The 22,379-nt window shown below is 45.3% G+C and overlaps 2 protein-coding genes across 2 annotated transcripts in view; both read left to right on the forward strand.

The window, feature by feature from the left end:
- LOC122944429 (pterin-4-alpha-carbinolamine dehydratase) overlaps window positions 1-22,379 on the forward strand; it is a 71,847-nt gene that overhangs the window by 12,087 nt on the left and 37,381 nt on the right. The gene's annotated exons all lie outside the window — the stretch shown is intronic.
- Window positions 10,581-14,925, forward strand: LOC122944428. Its single transcript, XM_044302671.1, has 3 exons — window positions 10,581-10,637; window positions 10,822-10,881; window positions 11,859-14,925. The coding sequence occupies exon 3, from the start codon at window positions 11,868-11,870 to the stop codon at window positions 12,999-13,001; it is 1,134 nt and encodes a 377-aa protein (XP_044158606.1). The 5' UTR covers window positions 10,581-10,637; window positions 10,822-10,881; window positions 11,859-11,867; the 3' UTR covers window positions 13,002-14,925.

Raw genomic sequence — 22,379 nt, forward strand, 5'->3', positions numbered from 1 at the left:
GCGGGGGAGACAAGGATCGGGCAAAATTAATATTTTCACCATGTATTCCTATGGGGGAAATCCGCAACACATCTAATATATAAAGCTGAGTGTAAGTATGTGTGTGTGTATGTATGTCCGCTAAAGGAATTTGTACCGTCGCATTTACAATCATGAAATTTGGCACACAGGTACATCAGGTGTCCGGGAAGGTTTTAGACCGGGTCTCAGCTCTCTAGCGCGTAACGTTCCTAAAATAGTCCCAAAAAATGCAAATATTGCACATCACATGACCTACATTATCCAATAGAAGCCTGCAGGTCTTTCTCTTCATATCCCAACTGCTATACACACGGTCACATGTCCATTATCAGCCAATAGAAACTCGCAGGTCCTTAGTCTCCGCATACACACAGTTTTACACCAGGTTTCCATAACAACCCAGCCATTTTTCTTCACTGCTGTAGGTCAGCTTTGAAGGGGAAGGGCGCTGTGGATGACACTGTTAAGGTAGTGTAGTGCTGTGGAGGTCACAGTTAAGGGGCAGGTAAGGTGGCTATTCAGGCCACCATCAAAAGACGGACTTAAAAAAAAAAACGCCCCCAGATCCTGCTAAGACAAGCCTCCTCGCACTCCGCAGCCGACGGGGATTAAAAAAATGAAGGTAAAAATAATTTTCTGTCAGCTGCAGGGATGTGAGAAAGGGTGACTTTCTCTCTCCAGCTCATGCTCAGAGAGCACAGTGCTGCTGCCTGAGAGTGAGCTGGTCAAAATAACATCCCTGTGTCCGTCCAGACGCTGCACCAGATGGAGGACATGGAATCTGAAACCCGGACTGTCCCGCTGAAAACCAGACCTCTGGCCACCTTAGGGGCAGATTGCTGTAGAGGCCACTGTTTATGGGACAGGGTATTGTTGAAATCACTGTTAAAGCGATGGGGTACTGTGGAGTTCACTAATAAAGGGGCAGCTGCTGTGGAGGTCACTGTTAAACGGGAAGGCTGCTGTGGAGGTCACTGTTAAGGGGGTGGGATCAGGGCCGGCGTCATAACCCGGCATCCCCGGGCAAGTGCCGGGGCCCAATGCTCTTGGGGGGTCCCACTGAGCTGCTATGAGCACTTCCATCAATACAGATGGGAGCTCTCACTGCTGTCATTTCACTTACGCAGTACCCCTTTGGTGGGCCCTCTGAGCTGCAGAGACTCAGGACACGCCCCCTGAGCTGCAGAGACTCAGAACACGCCCCCTCTACACAGGACATGCTGCCTGAGGAGAGAGACCGCAGGGCTGGAGCAGAGAAGTGTGAAGACAGTCTGTGAGTGAGTCTGCACTGTGACTCTCTCTTGTCTGTGGGATAGAAGGAAAGGGGGGGGGGGGACTCTTCAATCTGCTGCTTCATTCTATTTAGTTGTGTTACTGTTTCATTAAGCAGTTTGCCTCCATGACACCTGCCCCCCCCCCATATCCTGTCCTATCTCATCCTCATGGGGCCCCTGCTGTCTCCTTTCCTCCCTCATGTATCCAGAGCTCCTGTTTCACCCTCCTATCTCCTATTGCTGCCCTGCACAGACCTCCTGCCACTACATGTATGAATCCCCCTCAGAGCCCCTTCAACCTACTTGCTGTGTCCACCCCTCCTGTCCATCCAGGGCCCTTGTCTCACTCCTCTGCCTCTCATTATGGTGGCATCTGAACAGCATTCACCATAAGGACCTTCTAACGTCACAGGGTCATGTGACTGTGCCCCCCACCCCGTACTGTGCCCCTTTATACCCTGCATTGTGCCCTCTTACCACACCCTGTGCAGTGCCCATAGTCATTCCCTGTACTGTGCCCTCTTATACCCTTTTATCCGGTCACTGTATAGTGGTTTTATCATTGTATGGCGGTGTTATCACTAGATGGCGGTGGTATCCAATAACTGCATGGCCATAACTGTATCCCCTTCCATGCCCACACCACTTTTTTAGACCTGGCATGAGCGGGAAAAGATACAGATTGCGGTGTTAAGGACCTTTGCACCACAATCTGTGTCAGAAATATGCCTAACATAGACATATTTCTATATAATAAATGACCCCCTAATTGTATTATTATTTGGGGGTAGGGCTAATATCTGTCAGTACATGGCGGCCTCCCCTCTCCGCCACGCTGCTCCGCTGTGTACTGGTGCTTATTCTGACACTAGGGCTGGGTTCACGTCCCATTTGTGCCATCCATTTAATGTATACCAAAAATGTATGCGTTACCAGATGCCTCAGACTGATGCCGTACAGTGGCGTCCGTTCACCATACAGTTCCATGGTAGAAAAAACATATATACGTTAATGTATGCATTTTTTACTTGACTCTGCAGGATACAAAAACGTGGAGTGCTGCACATTTGTATACATCAAACCGATAGGAAAAACGTGATGTGAACACACATTCGGGGGGGGGAGGGGGGCGTACTAAAATTTGCTGTGGGGCCCAGTCAGTTCTAGCTACATCACTGCACATCTCCTTCTCTCCTCCAGGCCTGGCTCACTGCTGCAGCAGGCCTGCCGGAGAGAAGGAGTGCAGGGAGCTGCGGTTAGTGAGTGACAGGACCACCAGCTCCCCTGCAATGATAGGTATGTGAGGGGGCCACTGGGGGGGGGGTCATTCATCACACTGTGAGGGCCCCTTACACAGTATAATGACTCCCAGTGCCCCCCATTTAGTATAATGATCCCCATTGACCCTCCATTTAGCATAATGACTACCAGAGTCCCTATTAAATATAATAACCCCTCGTGCCCCCTCCATACAGTATAACCCCCAGTGTGGGGGCGACTGGGGGGTCATTATTCTGAATGGAGGGTCACTGTGGGGTCATTATACTGTGAGGGCCCTTTACATAGTATAATGACCCCCAGTGTCCCCCATTTAGTATAATGATCACCAATGACCCTCCATTCAGTATAATGACCCCCAGAGCCCCCTCCATACAGTATTCCCCCACTGTGGGGGCTACTGAGGGTCACTATTCTGAATGCAGGGCCACAGGTGGTCATTATACAGTGGGGGGGGGGGGGCAATTGGGGGTTCATTATACTGTGTGAAGGGCCACTAGTAGGGTTGTTGCGGGTATCGAAATGTTGATACCCAATCAATACTTTTGTCCCGGTATCGATACGATACCGGGATTTCAGTTTTTTCGATACTGGGCTGCGCTTCTGCGCAGCCTAGTATCTTTGAACATGAGCGCGCTGCTATCGGCGCACTCATGTTCTCTCAGCAGCACGGGGAGAAGGAAGCTGTCCTCCTCCTTCCCCCCTGTGCTGCTGCCGCTGCCGCTGCCACCAATGAGAAGAGAGGGGCGGAGGAGGGGCGGGCGCACTGCGCCACCAATGAGAAGAGAGGGGTGGAGGAGGGGCGGGCGCACTGCACCACCTATGGTAGGACTATTCCCATTTCCTACACAGAGCCACTAGTGGGCGTTCCTTCTCCCTGGCTGTAGCGCTGTCCAATCGCAGCGCAGGGAGAAGGAACGCCCACTAGTGAATCTGATGTCTCCTCCCATCGCTCCGATAGTAATCAGCAGCATGTGGAGCAGGAGAGGAGACAGTAATGGGGCACTGCGGGCGAACGGAGCGGCGCCCAGGACTAATGGTGAGTGCTGGGACATCGCTGGGCGCCGCTCTGTGTGGCCTGATAGTGAAAGTCTGGAGTCCCATATAGTCAGTCTTTAACACACAATACAGGAGGCGGGTGCCGGCAGCAGAATCGCATTGCCGGCACCCTGCCCCTGGACAGGGAGCTGCGATCAGAGGCAGTTAACCCCCTCAGGTGCGGCACCTAAGGGGTTAACTGCCGCTGATCTGCCAGTACCCGCCTCCTGTATAAAGGGGTAATTATCATTGGTGGTGCAGTGTGCCCCCCCCCCCATCCCCTCATCCCCTCATCCCCTCATCCCATTAAAATCATTGGTGGCACAGTGCGCCGGCCCCTCTCAACCCCCCAGTATTAAAATCATTGGTAGCAGTGGCCACAGGGACCTCTCCCCTCCCCCTCATTGGTGGTGCAGTGGCAGCTTCTGATCGGAGCCCCAGCTGTGTAAGCCTGGGGCTCCGATCGGTTACCATGGAAGCCAGGACGCTACAGAAGCCCTGGTTGCCATGGTAACATCCCTGATGCTGTGTGCACAAAGCACAGAGCAGCAGGGACAGTGTGAAGTCCTATTCACCCTGATAGAGCTCTCTCAGGCTGAATAGGACAAGGGATGAAAGATCCCAGGTTCTAGCCCCTAAGGGGGGAAATAGTTATTAAATAAAAAGTGTAAAAAAAAAACAAAAAAAAAAAAACCCCTCCACCAAAATATGAAGTATAAATCGCCCCCTTTTCCCAATTTCACATATAAAATATATAAATAATAAACATATTACATATCGCCACGTCAGAAAAGTCCATATTAAAATATAAAAAAAAATCTAGGTGGTGAATGCCGGCACAGAAAAAAATAAATAAAAACTGCGCGATTTGCCATTTAAAAAAAATTTTGGGTTTATTTTTTTCGCGTGGTATCGAATGGTATCGAGTATCGCAATACTTTTTCGTGGTATCGAAACCGAATAAAAAATTTGGTATCGCAACAACTCTAGCCACTAGTAGTCATTATACTGTGTGAAGGGCCACTAGTAGTCATTATACTGTATAGGGGCCACTGGGGGTCATTATACCTGGTGGGAGCCACAGGGGGACATGTCAATGTAAAAAAATGCCTCATGGGGGCCCACTGGGATTTATCGCCCAAGGGCCCACATGAACCTGGAGCCGGCCCTGGGTGGGATGCTGTTGAGGTCACTGTTAAAGGAGCGGGATGCTGTGCAGGTCACTGTTAAGGGAACAGGGAACTATGGAGGTCACAGTTAAGGGGACGGTCCGCTATGGAGGTCAGTGTTAAGGGGCGGGGTACTGTAGAGGTCACTGTTAAGGGGGCGGATTATTGTGGAAAACACTGTTAATGAGACGGGGTACTGTGGAGGTCACTAATAAAGGGTCGGCCGCTGTGGAGGTCACTGTTAAAGGGGTGGAGTACTGTAGATGTCACTCTTATAGTGGATACTGTCGATATCTTTTAACGACACACACAAACATTAAATGAAATTGATTAAATATACCTGAGCGAAGGGTCCTTCTGCTAGTACAGTATATAGTTTGAATTTTGAAGCAAAGTACTTCTGCTGTGTTTTCTTCATGTGTTATGGATTTTGGATGCAGAATTTTATCATAGACTTAAATGCTTGTGTTTAATTATAAATTAAAATCCGCAACAAAAATGTGCAGCAAATACATCATAAAACCCATAACAGATCATACCAGTGTATTACTGTACTGTGCCGGCAGCAGGGAGCGCACGGCGTCATAGCAACCAGTGACGCCGTGCGCTCCTGCTCTCAGGAGGGATCCAGGCCGCGGTTCCACGGCCCACACACGGCTGTGTGCATGGGGCCTAAGTGGTAGGTAGATTCAGGTGAATGGAACGCATTTTCAGTCACAGAAAATTCTGAAACAAATTCTGCACACGTAGAGGAATGCGTGTTTTTTCCCCCCCCCACGGATTCCCATTCAGAAAAACTGCAACGTATTACACCACCAACAAAGTGTATGAGTTTACACATATGTCACTTAGTTTTTTTCCGTGCTGAAATTAACCTGCATTGTGGATTTCACAATCTGCAGCATGTCAATTATGTTTGCAGTTTTAGCTGCGTATTTCACCCATTTCTGTCGAAGGGTGAGATCTGCGGCAAAACTGCATCAAACCTGCACGAAAAACCACTGTTAGACATTGCGGATTTTTAATGCGGATTGGGTGCAGAAACGCACATAAGTCTGAATGGAAATTCTTGCGGATCTAATGTGTGTTCACCCGCACTCGTCCCCATTTCCGTGTCAGTGTCACATCTGTGAAAAAAAAAGTGTACGTGTTTTATCTGTGAAGATGTCTGTGAAGTATCCGTGGTTGGTCTGTGTGTCCGTTTTTACATCCTGTAATTCACAGATGTTGCTCAGCTGAAAATACGTTTCCAAAGAATCTCCTATCAGTCTTCAGTGAAAAAGGGAGGCAACCTGTGTTGTGTCTGTGATTTTCATGGACCCATAGACTTCAATAGGCGTGCTTGGTCCACATCAGGGATCAAAGTAGTGCATGTCTCCGTGATTTTATTACTGACCCACGGTCACAAAAAAAAATACTGAAATGTGAACAGACACATTTAAATCGATGGATATGTGTGCTGTCCGCAGAAAATGCAGACAGCACACATCAGTGAAGATCGGAGGGGCTCATAGTGACATAAAGATATGATCTTGTAGAAGGAAGGACAAGCAGAGGCACACAGCATTATAAATCAGTTTAAGGTCTCATGCACACGACCGTATTTTGTTTCCGTGTCCGTTCCGTTTATTTTTTGCGGATAGGATGCAGACCCATTCATTTCAATGGGTCCACAAAAAACGCGGACAGCACACCGTGTGCTGTCCGCACCAGTATGTCTGTTCCGTTGCTTCGCAAAAAAAATAGTGCCTGTCCTATTTTTTTCTAGTTTGCGGACAAGGATAGGCATTATTACAATGGATCCGCAAAAAAACGGATATGCAAAAAACACAGATGCCATATGGAACATCATCCTTTTTTTTGCAGATCTGCAATTTGCGGACCGCAAAACACATACGGTTGTGTGCATGTAGCCTAATGCCGTGCTCTCCTTCAAGTCTAGAGAACGAAGGATCACGCTCGCACACGGAGTATGATTCTCGCAATGGACTCGCTCGTGTTGAAGAGCCCTAAGGGTATGGCGACACACCATAATCTCTATGGATTTTCTGCAGCGGAATTGTGTGCGGAGAATCTGCAGCGTTTGAGGTAGAAGAAATCTCCTCCACACATTATAGAGACTGTCTGCACTGTAATTTGCACATAATTTGACATGTGGATTATAAAAAAGCAGCATGTCAATATACGAAGCGAATACCTGCAGCAAATAAACAGCGTTTCTGCACTAAAAAAAACGGGCTCAATCTGTATGATATGGTGAGCGTCATGTGGTTACAAAGATGATACACAAAAAATTCACAGTAAAGCAAAATTGTGTACAATGTAGGAATATAAACTGTATATCACTGAATAATTATCCTACTTAAAACTTAACTTTTAGTCATTATTAATTAAAATAAGTCCCACAGAAAAAATATATGTATTTTAGATAGCTGCATAGGTCAGATATAATGGACTTATGTACTATAGGGCACAGGGTAAATATACAAGGTCAAGTACTCGGATTTGGACCAAGGGTCCCACTCACGGTTTGATGATTTTTCCGTTTTATGGAGGTGAATCGTACCACAACAGGTGAACGTAGTGGGAGGGTCCACAAAAGTCTTGATAGAAAAATGTTGGGGTAGACGGCTTTTCTGATGCAGGACAGGAAAAAGCAGATGCTGGGGAGATGATATCCCTATCAGACTATTAAGATTCTGCCTAAAAGTGGAGAGGTCTCCCGCCTAAATGCGGGAGAATCACCCCCAGAGGAAGCGACCCCACTTATCGACGGCTGTCCCTGTTGTCCTATCCCTAAAAAATAACTCCCAGTGTCAGTACAGCCAATAATAAATAGTTTTGAATTCCCAACGCGTTTCCTCCAATACAAATATGACCGGATTCATCAGGGGAAGAAAAAATATATAGATATGGATAAAAAAGATAATTGAGTGGCACAATAGCCATCAGCACAATGGCTCTCTATCGATATATCCAACGGAATGATGCAGTCCAGAGAGCTCTCTGCAACTGCGCCTCTATATATGCTGGTATAGATTAACTTAACAATATACATTAAATTGGATAAATACCTCATGGAGTAAGTTGAGAGCGGCGTGCGTTCCACCATCGGCCGAAACCGGAAGTGCGTCATGTCCCATGCGCCGACCGCTACTATTGGCCGACGGTGGAACGCAGACCGGAGATGGACCGCAAAGGAACCGGAAGTTTGCACAATGCGCCGGAGATGACGTTGACGAGACGCTGGAGCGCATAAATATATGCGTCCCAGGGTACATCGGTAGTGGATATGTGCAGATTTATATGAATACATCCCAAAATAGGAAAATAGACATCTTATATAGATATAATCAATGAACATTATAATATTACGATGAAAATGTCAAATAAAGCATATATAGATTTGGAAATGTTGGAATCAGTGGTGTGGGACAGTAAATGGAAACAGGGAAGGACATTGTATTGTCAATACTTTTTACTAATGATAATGTCCTACCAACTGATAGAAGTACCATTTATATATAGATATTATAGGGTAGACCTATTGCGGTCTGATACCTTCATTTGTAAGGTCCGAAAGTTGATAAACAATAGTCTTGATCAACGCATTATGAGGTATAACAAGTTATCAAAGGAAATATTTTATTTAAATCAGTAGTATCCAGGACTGGAAATATGAGAAAGAACGCCAATGGAACACATTTAGATGAAGCAACTAAACGACAGAATTTCATTGAGTCCAAAAGGGCTCACCGTTTTTAGTCGGTAAGTCCATTCGGACTCTTTCTGTAGAATTCTCTTATTGAGGTCGCCTCCTCTAGGGGATGGGCGAATAACCTCAGCAACACAGAACTTAAGACATTTTGGATTTCCATCATGGAGATCATGCACATGTCTAGAGATAGTGGTATCCCTTTTGTGTCTAATGTCCCCAAGGTGGTCTCCAATTCTTCTTCTGAGTTCCCGCTTTGTCTTACCGACGTACTGAAGTCTACATGAACATGTACAGAGGTATACCACCCCGGTCAGTTTTGCAATTTGCAATATCCCGGATATTATAAGTTTTGTTGGTGGTATGACCCGTGAAGTTTTTGGTTTGGTCTATGTATGGGCAGGCTATGCAGGATCTGCATCTGAATGTACCCAAGGGTTTTCTATCTAGCCAAGTGCCAGTTTTTTTAGCAGCTGTATAATGGCTATGGACAAATCGGTCACCTAAAGATCTACCTCTTCTGTATGTTATAGCAGGTTTAGATGGAAGTATATCATGGATGTCTGGGTCCAACAACAGCATATCCCAGTATTTTTGGAAGATATTTCTAACCTCTCTACTGCAGGTGTCATATGTCCCTATGATACGAAAGATAGAGTCCGTATCTGTTTTTTTGGGTTTAGGTGACAAAAGATCTGTTCTATTTTTACTCAGGGCCGACCTGTCCGCCATGTGATAGTACCCAGGTGAGCCTCAAATGCAATCAAACACGAGTCCAACAACCAATCAAATGTATCCACCTGACCTATTTATGGGTGACCCTCCTCTCTGTCAACCAATACCCCTTGAAAAAGCTGTACGCGAAACGTGCGTTGGGGAGTGGACCGGTGGTATTGCTGCACGATACAATCAAATCAATTGGTCAGTATATATAATGGTTTCCATCATGTGTCAAATACAATTTTGATTATTGTTATTGCCCTAATTTTGATAACTTTGGTGTATATCTTCACACCGGCTTGTGGCAAATCCTGACACATATATACATGTGGATATTTGTGGTATCTAACAGCTACAGCTTTTGGATACTATATGCCCACTACTCATGACCATTTGGGTATAATTATGCACTTGCACTTTACCTTAGATATATGTATTGGCAGCCCACCATCGGTTCACTTGGTTTTTAACATGTATTGTAACCTGTATGTATTGTCTTATTTGTGACCAGTGCTGATCATGTGTCTTTTGTGATTTTCTTAATAAAATTGAGTATTTTTGTACTATTGCAGTATATTTTCTTTGAATTAAAGTATACTTTACTTACCTTACTCCTTCAATCGGCTATATATATTCTAATTAGGGGTAAGCCCGTAATTTTGTTAGGGCTATATATAGGTTTTTCATATTTATCTGTGTTACAGATTTGCCCTACGTAATGGATTTACGTTCTAAAGAGACGGAATGGCTGGCGCAGGTCACAAGGATTTTCAAGGAGGAGAGCATTCCCAACCCTAATTCCATACAACCTGATGTATCCGAGACACAGAAACTTCTCAAGAATCTATACCGCAGTAGAACCAAAACATGGTGGAATAAAGCTGCGCTTGAACAGTACCTGACCAGAGACCTGGCACCTAGGGGCCTTCGAGTTCAGGTATGCCCCTCATTCCCATTGGGAGATGACATCTTAAAACAAAGATGGGAAGATGCCTGCAAATTATGCTCACGTACATTCATTGAGCTATTAATCGGATATGAAAAGAAGCAACTGGAGGATATAGAGAAGTCAATTGCACCACTACAAGATAAATTGCGACTGATAGGTAGCCCGGAGATGATGGCACGATTTGAGCAAGATTTAAACAACGATCAAGCCCAATGGGAAAAAGAAATTCAAGAACAAAAGGCAAAGAAATTTCAGCGTGATATTTCAGACTACCAAAATGAAAGAATATTTCGGTGGCACTATAAACGTAACACCGATCGTTCGGCCTCAAGCTCGGTGACATCCATACGGAAGCAATCACTCACAACGTGCTGAGGGTTCAACAGTGGTGGGACAGACGATGATGACATCAAAAACTCCAATTAAACTGAAAATATAACAATCTGGATGATTCCAAAAATGGGGAACTAAAGGTAATTAACCTTTCGGATATAACCTTCTCTGATCCCCAACTGGAACTGCTGTCTCTCGGACTATCTTTTAGTCCTGTGTCTGTATATGACAACTTCACTGCAATCAAGGACACGTTCCTGTTTGCAAGGAAGTTGGTCTACAGGAAACACTTTTCTAAATCATGTTCAAATGATATCTTTACAGCCCCGGAGGAATTGGAGGCGCTTCGAACACTAGAGGAACTACTGATGGAGCAGGAAAGAGGTGAGTCGAAATTTCAGCCCTTCACCCGTGGCCGATCTGTCACATTTCCACCCTTGTCTCTGAGCCCGGCAATTGAAACTTTTGTAAAAATGGTGGTGAAGGAGTTATTTATCCTCCCCACGAAACGTTCATATGACAATTTGAATCACTCTCAGAGAGTGGCCCTAAAACAATTAAAAGCAATGAAGAAGGTGGTATTTAAGCCGGCGGACAAGGGTGGAAATGTGGTAGTCTGGCCTATCGAGATGTATGAGGCGGAGGCTCATCGTCAATTACGTGACACTGCTTGCTACCGGAGATTGACCTCTAACCCTACCAATGACTATCAGATGCAGATACAGGCCGTTTTGCTGACAGCGGTGGAGTCATCAATCATTAACAGGACTGTCTACAATGGCTTGGTGGTGAAGCATCCAATAACCCCCACACTGTATCTACTACCGAAGGTGCATAAATCTTCAACGAGACCTCCGGGTAGACCGATAGTGTCGGGGTGTGGTGGGCTAAGCGAACCCATTTGTCGCTTCTTGGATTTTTACCTCAAGCCATGTGTCCAATGTCTTCCGTCTTATGTACGTGACTCCACCGATGTGTTAAAGCGGCTGGAGAATGTCCATATGGAAGACGACATGTATCTCGTGACATGCGATGTAGAATCGCTGTATACCTGCATTCAGCATGAACTTGGTTTGAAGGCCTCCAGTTTCTTCTTGCAGACAAGGAATCTACCGCCGGAACTGGTGGAATTCATACTAATCCTGTTGGATTTTGTACTCACACATAATCACTTCCTTTTTAAAGACCGACACTATCTCCAATTACGAGGTGTGGCGATGGGGGCGACTTGTGCGCCCTCATACGCTAACCTATTTTTGGGTCTTTGGGAACGTGAATATGTACAACAGATCATGGATGGGGCGGATGGACAGGTCATATCCTGGATCCGCTTTATAGATGATATTTTGTTTGTTTGGCAGGGATCCAGGATGGCACTTGATTTATTTTTGGTACAACTGAACGCGAATGATTGGAATATTAGATTGACCCAAACCATCTCCCAAAGTCAAATGACATTTTTGGATATCAACATCAAGACGACCACGGATGGCACTCTATCGACGGCAATTCATCGCAAGGATACTGCTGTAAACGCTTTGTTGCATGCATCGTCCTTTCATCCACAACATCAAAAACGATCTATACCGATTGGGCAGTTTTTAAGAGCCAAAAGATTATGCACCACAACAGAGGACTTTGAAAAAGAATCGACTCAGCTTCGACAACGCTTTGCACAAAGAGGATATCACCCTGTGGTTATTGAACGGGGGTATCAGCGAGCTGTCAATACATCACGACAGACCCTCCTCACAACAAAGCCTAAAAAAGTCCAAAATGCAGCGGTGGATGAAGCTCGACCAGTCTGTATGATCACGGATTATAATCCACAATGGAATAACATCAGAAAAACGTTTGTAAAATATTGGCCTGTATTGCAAACTGATCATGTCTTGAATTCGGTTCTCACCTCGGCCCCCACTCTGGTCTCTAGACGTAGCAGGAATCTTAGTGACATTCTGGTATCTAGCCATTATGTCCCACCTAACAACCAGGAATTCCTGTTTCAGTCCAAGGGACCAAAGTGGGGCTCGACACCGTGCGGACATTGTAGCATTTGTAGGGCTATGGTAAAAAGTGTGTCATTTAGCGACTCATCTGGTAAAAATGTATACAAAATTGTGCACTTTATCAATTGCAGTACTTGTGGCGTCATTTATTACGCAACATGCCCATGTGGGTTAATCTACATTGGCATGACGACACGCGAACTGCGTATACGCCTTCAGGAACATCAGAGTGATATTCGGATGGCGTCAAAAGTGTCAGTTGATGATAGGGAACGAATATTAAAACTCAAACCAGTTGCACGACATTTTCGGTTGAAACACAATAATCGATGGCAGGACCTGAGGGTTCGTGGCATCGATAGGGTAAATCTAGGATCTCGAGGAGGCGATCTCTTTAGACGACTTGAACAAGTGGAAAGTAAATGGATAATCAAACTTCAAACCCAAGTGCCATATGGGTTGAATGACAAGGTGCCTTTTGCATCTTTCCTGTGAATGCCTCCTCCTTGAATCTCCGTGCTCTGTCCAGGTTTCTTTATGTTTATGTGTATGGCGATGATTGAAGGGCACTCATGAATGGGCGGTGGATAGGATGGGGGATTTTTCTATGCATATAGAGGCTCGGGGTATGATGAGTGGTCGCATGATACCTCTAGTGTGACTGGGGATGTGATCAGTTTGAACATCGGTTATATCGGTGTACAGGTGATTGGCGCCTGGATAGGGGTGTATGCGAAATACTCACGGTTTGGCAGGGTACATCCTCATTTGTCCTTTCCTTATGTTTGAACAATTTGGATGCTCATATACATATCTTTGGCTCACGGCATATATAGCCAATTATATGTAATTGTGTTATTTTAGATACAATTAATATGTAAAATTGATGTAACTTATATTGTTATTCATTCACTTTGGTCTTGCTTTTTCCTTTCGTAACTAACAACTCTTTTTTTTAGTACTTCACTTTGCACCTTGAGGCCTCTGAGTTGGGAGACCTTAATACTACTTACTCCTGCCATGGCTAATTGTGTATGTCAGGAGGAAAAGAGGTCGGTAGGAATAACAACGTCCAATATCCTCCTAATATGTAGTTTAAGGCCCCCCACTGAGGTCGAGTGATAACACTTTCTTGGTCAAATCTATGGCCTCATGTATACTGTAAAATTAATCATTATGATAATTAGCTTGTAATTCTTGTTATTAAGTATAATAATTTTTTATCATTTATTTTTCACAGCATTTGGCACAGGCTTGGTCCTTGCCGTCTCCTGCGCATGCGTCACCACCCTAGTATAACATATCGAACTAATTGTTATTCGATGTGTATGACTATTATGGCTGTCAGGTGTACAATATCTGTCTAGTGCAAGTGCACTTCAGGTACTGTCACCTGACGAACATATATATATATATATATATATATATGTATATACATTGAAGTTGAATTGAGATGAGGTTCTGTGCACGTGTATACATACATTGACAAATTGACAAATTTTGGATGTGGACTGTCAGTATATATATGTTCATGCCTCAGTATAACAATTGTGTTTATCACAGTATGGTTTATATATGATAAGATACCATCATTCTATGTAAAGCAATCTGATTTTCCTGATACATCCCTATGTTATGTTATGTGCCCTCATTTAATATGGCGGAGGTGGCGTGTTCGGCGATCTGCGCATGCGCCGCGTTTGTGTGCCGCCGGCCGCTCCAGAGTGACGCGTGTCGCACAGGATGTGCGTGACTGCCTTCCTCTGGACCGGCGCGGCGTCACCGGATGTGGTGGCATGCGATTGAGAGGCCAGGCGCCAGTAATGTCCGCCATGTGATAGTACCCAGGTGAGCCTCAAATGCAATCAAACACGAGTCCAACAACCAATCAAATGTATCCACCTGACCTATTTATGGGTGACCCTCCTCTCTGTCAACCAATACCCCTTGAAAAAGCTGTACGCGAAACGTGCGTTGGGGAGTGGACCGGTGGTATTGCTGCACGATACAATCAAATCAATTGGTCAGTATATATAATGGTTTCCATCATGTGTCAAATACAATTTTGATTATTGTTATTGCCCTAATTTTGATAACTTTGGTGTATATCTTCACACCGGCTTGTGGCAAATCCTGACACATATATACATGTGGATATTTGTGGTATCTAACAGCTACAGCTTTTGGATACTATATGCCCACTACTCATGACCATTTGGGTATAATTATGCACTTGCACTTTACCTTAGATATATGTATTGGCAGCCCACCATCGGTTCACTTGGTTTTTAACATGTATTGTAACCTGTATGTATTGTCTTATTTGTGACCAGTGCTGATCATGTGTCTTTTGTGATTTTCTTAATAAAATTGAGTATTTTTGTACTATTGCAGTATATTTTCTTTGAATTAAAGTATACTTTACTTACCTTACTCCTTCAATCGGCTATATATATTCTAATTAGGGGTAAGCCCGTAATTTTGTTAGGGCTATATATAGGTTTTTCTTTGTAAAGGATAGTCCGGGTATCCTCTTTGGTTAAACCTAATTTTAAGGTCTTTGGCCTGACTAAAGAAGTCTCTCTGGGTGGTGCAGTTTCTGCGGACTCGCAAATATTGCCCCTTTGGGATGCCACATTTGAGATTTTCAGGGTGATGACTTTCCCACCTAAGCAGGCTGTTTGTCGCTGTGGGTTTCCTATGAGTTTTTGTAATAATAGTACCATTCCTCAAAGTAATAAATAAATCCAGGAAGGCCAGACCTTGGTTATACACTTCAGATGTGAAGTGCATACCTATATCGTTCTTGTTCAGGTCGGCCAAGAAGTCAAAGAATAGTCGTCTGGGGCCGCCCCAAAATATCAGAATATCGTCGATATAGCGGCCCCAGAAGACTATCCTCGACGTCCACGGACATTCATCCGCAAAAACTACAGTGTCCTCCCACCAGCCCAGGAACAGGTTAGCATAAGTGGGGGCACATGCGCTCCCCATTGCTGTGCCCCTGAGCTGGTGGAAGAAACGGGTGTCAAAGAGAAAGTAATTATGTCTAAGGATGAAATCCATAAGTTTGAGAACAAAGTTACTATGTGCATGATATTGTGTACCACGGCTTTTAAGGAAATGATTTATGGCACACAGTCCCTTATCATGTGGGATATTACTATATAGAGCCTCAACATCTATAGAGGCTATAAGGATGTCATCATCCAGCTGTATCCCGTCTATCTTACTCAATAGATCGGAAGTATCCCTAATATAAGAGGGGAGGGCTGTGACATAGTTTCTCAAAATCTTATCAACATAAATACCCGCATTCTGTGTGAGAGAATTAATACCTGCCACAATAGGGCGTCCCTTTAATGGGCTTAGTCCTTTGTGTATTTTAGGAATGGTATAAAAAGTGGCAATTTGGGGGTATGGTGCAAGCATAAATTTAACTTCATCATTGGATATTATTTTGTTCTCTAGGGCTTCTATAAGAATGGTTTCAAGCTCCCTAGTGAAGTTATCTGTGGGATCAGCTCCATGGATTTGATAGTAATTTTTATCGTTAAGTATGGTATTACACATTCGTTTATAGTCTTGGTGGTTCATAGCCACCAAATTCCCACCTTTGTCAGATGGTTTTAAGATGATATCATGATTAGATTGAATTTGCATCATGGCCTCTATCTCCTTTTTGTTTAGATTAGAACCATTTTTGAGCTGTTTGTGGTCTAATTTTTCTAGTTCTTTAGTTACTATTGTCAAAAATAGATCTATGGAGCTGTTTTCCATTGGGGGAGGGAGTTTAGTACTTTTAGGTTTAAGATTGGTAAAGGGGCCTTCACCTATTTTTCTTTCCCCTTCTGACAAAAGGTCTGCCAGATTCTTGACCAGAGGGAGTTCATTCAGGGGGATCCCTAATTTGACACTCTCCTCCAAGTCACTATGTCTGAAGAATTTCTGCCATTTAAGTTTACGACAAAAAAGGTGTAAGTCCTTCACCCAAGAAAATGAGTTGTACCTGGTAGTTGGTACAAAGGAGGTCCCCCTAGTTAGTATGTTCATTTCAGTATCTGAAAAAGTATAGTCGGTAAGATTAATGATTTGTCCTTTCTGATGTGTGTCTATTTTACTGATCGGGGTCGGTCCCTGAGATCGTACGGTATCCCCCCGACCCTAAAAAATTGGATGGCAAACCAGAACCAGATGAACATGGTGCTTCTGAATATGTGGTCTGTTGTTCGTTTCTGGTGTTGGTTCCCCATTTTTGGTATTTACCCCTGCGACCTCTGGGTCCCTTAGATCCTCTATATTTGGGTCTACCTCGGGAGCTATAATCCACGGATCTATCAGTGTCCGAGGTTTCTACCTCCGAGGAAGAGACTTCTTTTGTTACTGATTTGGTCTTTTCACCCAGGTTAGTATATGCTCTTTTTTCTTTAAATTCAAGGAGGTCTTTTTTGTATTGATTATGTTTTCTCTCTTTTATAGAGTTGTGATATCTCTCAACAGAGATCTGTAGATTGTTCTCTCTTCTAGGGAAATCAGGATCTTCCTTAAATTTAAGAGTCTGCTCAATGGCAGTGTTCAATCTGGCAGAGGTTCTTTCCAAGGTGGCTCGTTCCTCTGCCAGCAATAAACGCATGAGGTTAAAGGAGCTTTCTGTTAAAGTCTTTTCCCACTTTATTAATAGATCTGATGTTTGGGATCTAGTGGCAGGGGAAATAAAAATACGTAGTCCTTTGGGGACAATTTCGGATTTTATATAATTTTCTAGGGATTGAGTCTCCCACCAGGACTTGATGTTATCCCTGTAGCACACGTATAGTTCTTTGAACAGGGATTTTAAGTTGCCTGGTGTATCTACGCAGTCAATATTTTGATCTGAGAAAACTTGGGTGGCCTCAGCCAGCCATTGATCAGTGTTAATCGGACCGGACAAGAAACTAGCCATTCTATACAAGAAATTCACAGTAAAGCAAAATTGTGTACAATGTAGGAATATAAACTGTATATCACTGAATAATTATCCTACTTAAAACTTAACTTTTAGTCATTATTAATTAAAATAAGTCCCACAGAAAAAATATATGTATTTTAGATAGCTGCATAGGTCAGATATAATGGACTTATGTACTATAGAAGAGAAGTACGCTGAACCTTAAGTGGAGCGTGTGGACTGCTGGGGGCGCACGAAACAACCGATCAAAGACAGTGTTTTGGTTTCAGTAATGTTCCATTTATTCGTAAGACAACGCGTTTCGGGGTGCTAAAGTCCCCTTTATCAAGTCTAAAAGAGAGGTTAGGTAAGAAAGGAGAAACATATATTTGGAAACGTAAATTTTGTACTTCCCTATGGTAATTCTGTATGACAAACAGAAAACATAGATAAATAAAATAGATAAATAAATACAAAAATAAATAGATGTGGATAAGTATAGCTGTAAATATAGAAACTATAGTATATACTGATAAAATGGTAAATCTCACAAAAGTACACAAAAAGGAGAAGATTAAAAGTATATGTAGAAATAAATTAATAAATTAATAATATTAATAGTCATGGACGATAAGATCAATACGGAATTAAAACAATGTTGTATCTATGCTGCTGTATTTATAATAAAATCTCTGTTATAAAAATGGGCTTAATGTTGTATTAGCCACAATACTGTAGGATAATAGTAACTGAAATCAAAAAAGGGCGTATGTGTAAGAGGCAGCCCTGATCATCCAGCAACATTTCCAACACATATATATATAGCAGACTGTCATGTTTCCCTCCAGCCACCAGAGGCCACTGTGGCTGAGTAGGACAGTGTGAGGAGTTGTTTCCAGAGGACAAGGAGTTAAGTGTTTTTCCCGGGCTGAGCAGAGAGCCTGGGCTGAAGGTGTCTGAGTACACAGGAAGAAGGACGCAGAGAGGGAGATCCACAGGGAAGATTAGAGTGATTGCTCCCTGCCTGCTGACACAGTATCTGAGACATTGGAGTGTGTTTGCTCTCTGACTGAGCTGATGTTTCCTGGTGCAGAAGAGAGACTGCTGTAGTGTGAGGCACTTACCAGAGGAACTGTGAGTGAATTCCAGGCCCTGCCTGATTACACGTCCAGAGCTGCTGATTATCTCTAACCAGAGTTACAGAGACTACAAAGAGAGGCCAGAGCTGAGCCACGCTGAAGCAAGCAACCAGATCGGGACCCAGACTGTACCTGCCTGCATGTGCCGGACACCGAACTGTGAGTGCACTGATGCTAACCGGAGCTAGGACATAGTGGAATAGGATTTAGTTTAGTGCACCGTAGAGGTGCACCCCGGGTAGCGGGGACAGATAGGACTACCTAGAAGAGAGTAGCCTGCTATTGTCTGTACTTGTGTTTGTGATTCATTTGTTTTCTTTATGCAAATTTCCATTATCTTTGTTGTGAATTCTCAAGCTGTTCATATTGTAAATCTGCTTCTCCGGCAGTTAGAGTTCTCCTTTAATAAAGTCGGTTTCTACTTCAGCCTCCTTGTCTGCTGCACTGTACTTGAGTCCTGCTCTACGGTCTCTTCCTCTGCTGACCGTTACAAGTGGCGCTGCGAGCAGGGTACAGTCACAGAGATGGAGGCGGCTGAAGGCAATGTGCATGATGTTAATGTGAGTACCTCAGGCAATGGTGGAACCCTTGCAAGGGCCCTTCCTATTGGCACGTTGTTCAACTTGCTACCCAAATTTGATGGCCAGAACATGACATTGTCAGACTGGGTGACAAGGTTACAGAGTGCTGTTAGGATTTACAATGTCAGCCCAGAACTACAAGTAGAAATTGCTTTGGCCGCTCTCGAGGGTGAGGCCCGAAGAAATGTTCTCCTACAACCAGAAGCCACGCGCAATACATTGCAAGAGATGGTGAGATTCCTGGAAGAAATATATGGGGAAACAGCCAGTGCAGGGCACCTCCGGGCGAAGTTTTTTTACCGGATTCAACGGGAAGACGAAGGTGTCTCTCAGTACGCTACAGCCCTACAGGAAGTGTTGGCCGAGGTACAAAAAAAAGAGGCAGATGGGGTTACTGGCATGGGACCCATAGACCGGATACTGCGGGAACAATTTATTCTGGGGCTCTACAGCAATCCCCTGAAACAGGCTCTGCGGGAACGAGTCAGAGTAGACCCTACCCTAACCTTTCGACAAATTTTGGCAGAGGCCGTGACGCGAAACAAAGAAGACGGCTATGCTTCTGGAGTAATACGGACCCAGACCGTTACACCCCCCGGGGTTACAAGAAATGAGGAAGCCCTGGTCAGAGTGGTACAAGACTTGCAGAGCTCCCTGAGTGCCATGCACGAAAAGTTGACACACCTGGAGAAACGGATAGAGTCGCGCCATACTACTGAGGCTGCCTATCCAGCCCGACAACAAACCTATCAGGCGACTCCGTGGGTTCCTACACCCGAATGCCCTTATGCTAGTTTACCATACCATCAAGCCCCTCATTACCCTTCAGTGGGGCCATCCAGCCAAGCTCTGAGGGCACCTCCCACTCGCAGGCAAAAAGTGGGCCGTCAAGGGGCACAGTGTTGGCGGTGTGGAGATCTAGGACATTTCGCCAGAGAGTGTCGGAATAATCCAGCTGGACGCCAAGAGCCGCCGTTAAACTACCGACCCCTGCAGTAGTGGGGCGTACTGCAGGGGAGGTGGAGAGCCAAGTTACCCAGCAAAGCTCCGAACACCTGGTCGCAGGGTGCCCCACTATACGAGCTGAGTTCGAAGGTGTTCCTGTCGACTGCTTAGTGGATACTGGGTCTCAAGTGACAACTATGCCCGAGTCATTCTTCTACCGTTACTTTCAAGCGCTGGCCAAGCCAGAACGAGAGACACTGGTCCGGGTTACAGCGGCTAACCAACAACAGATTCCTGTCACAGGGGTCGTGTGGATGAATGTACGGCTATGTGGACAGGAAGTGGGGCGGAAAGGTATCTTGTTGGTCCCCGAAACGTTCAAAGAAGATGTGCCGGTGATAATGGGCATGAATATCCTGCGAGAATTGGATCAGATCATGTTCACCAAACGGGGGCCGGGTTACTGGAAACAAGCCACCCCACACAAACCTACCCAGAAAGCATTTCAACGGCTAATCCGTTTTTGTGGAACACAGAAAAGTGTACCAGCACACCAGGCGGTGGGAACGATCCGAGCGCCAGGAAAGGCTACCTTCACCCTTCCCCCTGGTCGGGAGACCGTGCTGACGTTACCCGTGGGAACTTTCCGTAATCTTGAAGGCATGGAGGTGTTCGTTGAACCAACAGGCCTAGGAGAGCTGGGTCAGGACGTCCTGGTGGCCCGGACACTGGGAGTGGTCCAGAATGGACGAGTACCCATAAGAGCTGTGAATGTGGGATATCTAGAAGTTCCCTTGACGCCAGGGGTGGAACTGGCTCGTGTGTACCTACATCAGGGAGAAATCCTGAGTCAGAGAGAAGTGACTCTAGCTCCGGTAGGGGATGCTGGTTGGACCCTGGCAGTTACTGCCAGTGCAGAAGAGACGCCGACCCCAGAATGGAATGGGGGAACCATCTTGGATCAAATGGAGATAGATGTTAAGGCTCTCAGTTTAGACCAACAGCGAGCAGTTGAAACCATGCTGTGGGAGAATCAGGCTGCGTTTGCCCGCCACGCCGATGACTTTGGCTGCACGAATGCTATGACACATGATATACCGACGGGGGACACTCCACCAATTCGGGAGAGATATCGACAGATTCCGCCCAAGTTGTACCAGGAAGTGAAGACGCTATTGAAACAGATGATAGATTCCGGAGTGGTGCGGGGAAGCCAGAGCCCTTGGGCAGCCCCAGTGGTGCTTGTCAAGAAGAAGGACGGCACTATTCGATTTTGTGTGGATTACCGGCGGTTGAATGCTTGCACTGCGCGAGACTCATATCCTCTGCCACGCATCGAGGAGTCTCTGACGGCTCTAGGACGAGCCAAATACTTCTCCACCCTGGATCTAGCAAGTGGGTACTGGCAAGTACCAGTGGCTGAGCAGGACAAGGCAAAGACAGCATTCATACTCCCCATGGGGTTATTTGAATTCAACAGGATGCCATTCGGACTGACTAATGCCCCTGGAACCTTCCAGCGGCTGATGGAGAGATGCCTGGGAGACCTGAATTTTGAAGCCACTCTGATATACCTAGACGATATCATCGTATACTCTGCTACTTTTCAAGAACACTTGAATCGGCTAGGGCAGGTACTCGAGCGACTGCGATCCCATGGCCTGAAGGTAAAGCCAAAGAAGTGTCATCTCTTCAAGAGGGAGATCGAGTACCTGGGCCATAGGGTGTCCCAAGACGGAGTGCTACCGTCCCAAGACAAAGTGGCTGCAATACGACAATGGATAGTGCCGAGAACACTGCGTGAGTTAAAGGCCTTCCTGGGACTGACTGGGTACTACCGGCGGTTCATCAAAGACTACGCAAAAATAGCGGGCCCTCTGAATGAGTTGTTGAGAGGAACGGCTGGGCAACCCAAGGGCCAAAGTATTCCCTGGGGACAGAAACAGGAAGAGGCCTTCCAGGCCCTGAAAGAAGCCCTGACATCGGCCCCCATCTTGGCTTATGCCGATTTTGATAAACCATTCATCTTAGCTACTGATGGCAGCCTCTACGGACTTGGGGCAGTCCTGTCGCAGGTACAAGATGGACATGAGAGAGTGATCGCTTATGCCAGTAGATCCTTGCGAGATACGGAGCGAAACCCCCATAACTACAGTTCCTTCCGGCTGGAACTCCTTGCCCTGGTGTGGGCTATGACGGAGAAATTTGCAGGATATCTGACAGGAGCTAAGATCTTCGTACGGACGGATAACAATCCCCTGGCCCATCTGGGTACTGCCAA

This window comes from Bufo gargarizans, chromosome 8, assembly GCF_014858855.1.
Source record: "Bufo gargarizans isolate SCDJY-AF-19 chromosome 8, ASM1485885v1, whole genome shotgun sequence".
NCBI classification, from domain to species: domain Eukaryota; kingdom Metazoa; phylum Chordata; class Amphibia; order Anura; family Bufonidae; genus Bufo; species Bufo gargarizans.

Coding starts and splice junctions, on each gene's coding strand:
- LOC122944428 (XM_044302671.1), top strand. CDS start 11,868: ATGGCACTTGATTTATTTTTGGTACAACTGAACGCGAATGATTGGAAT.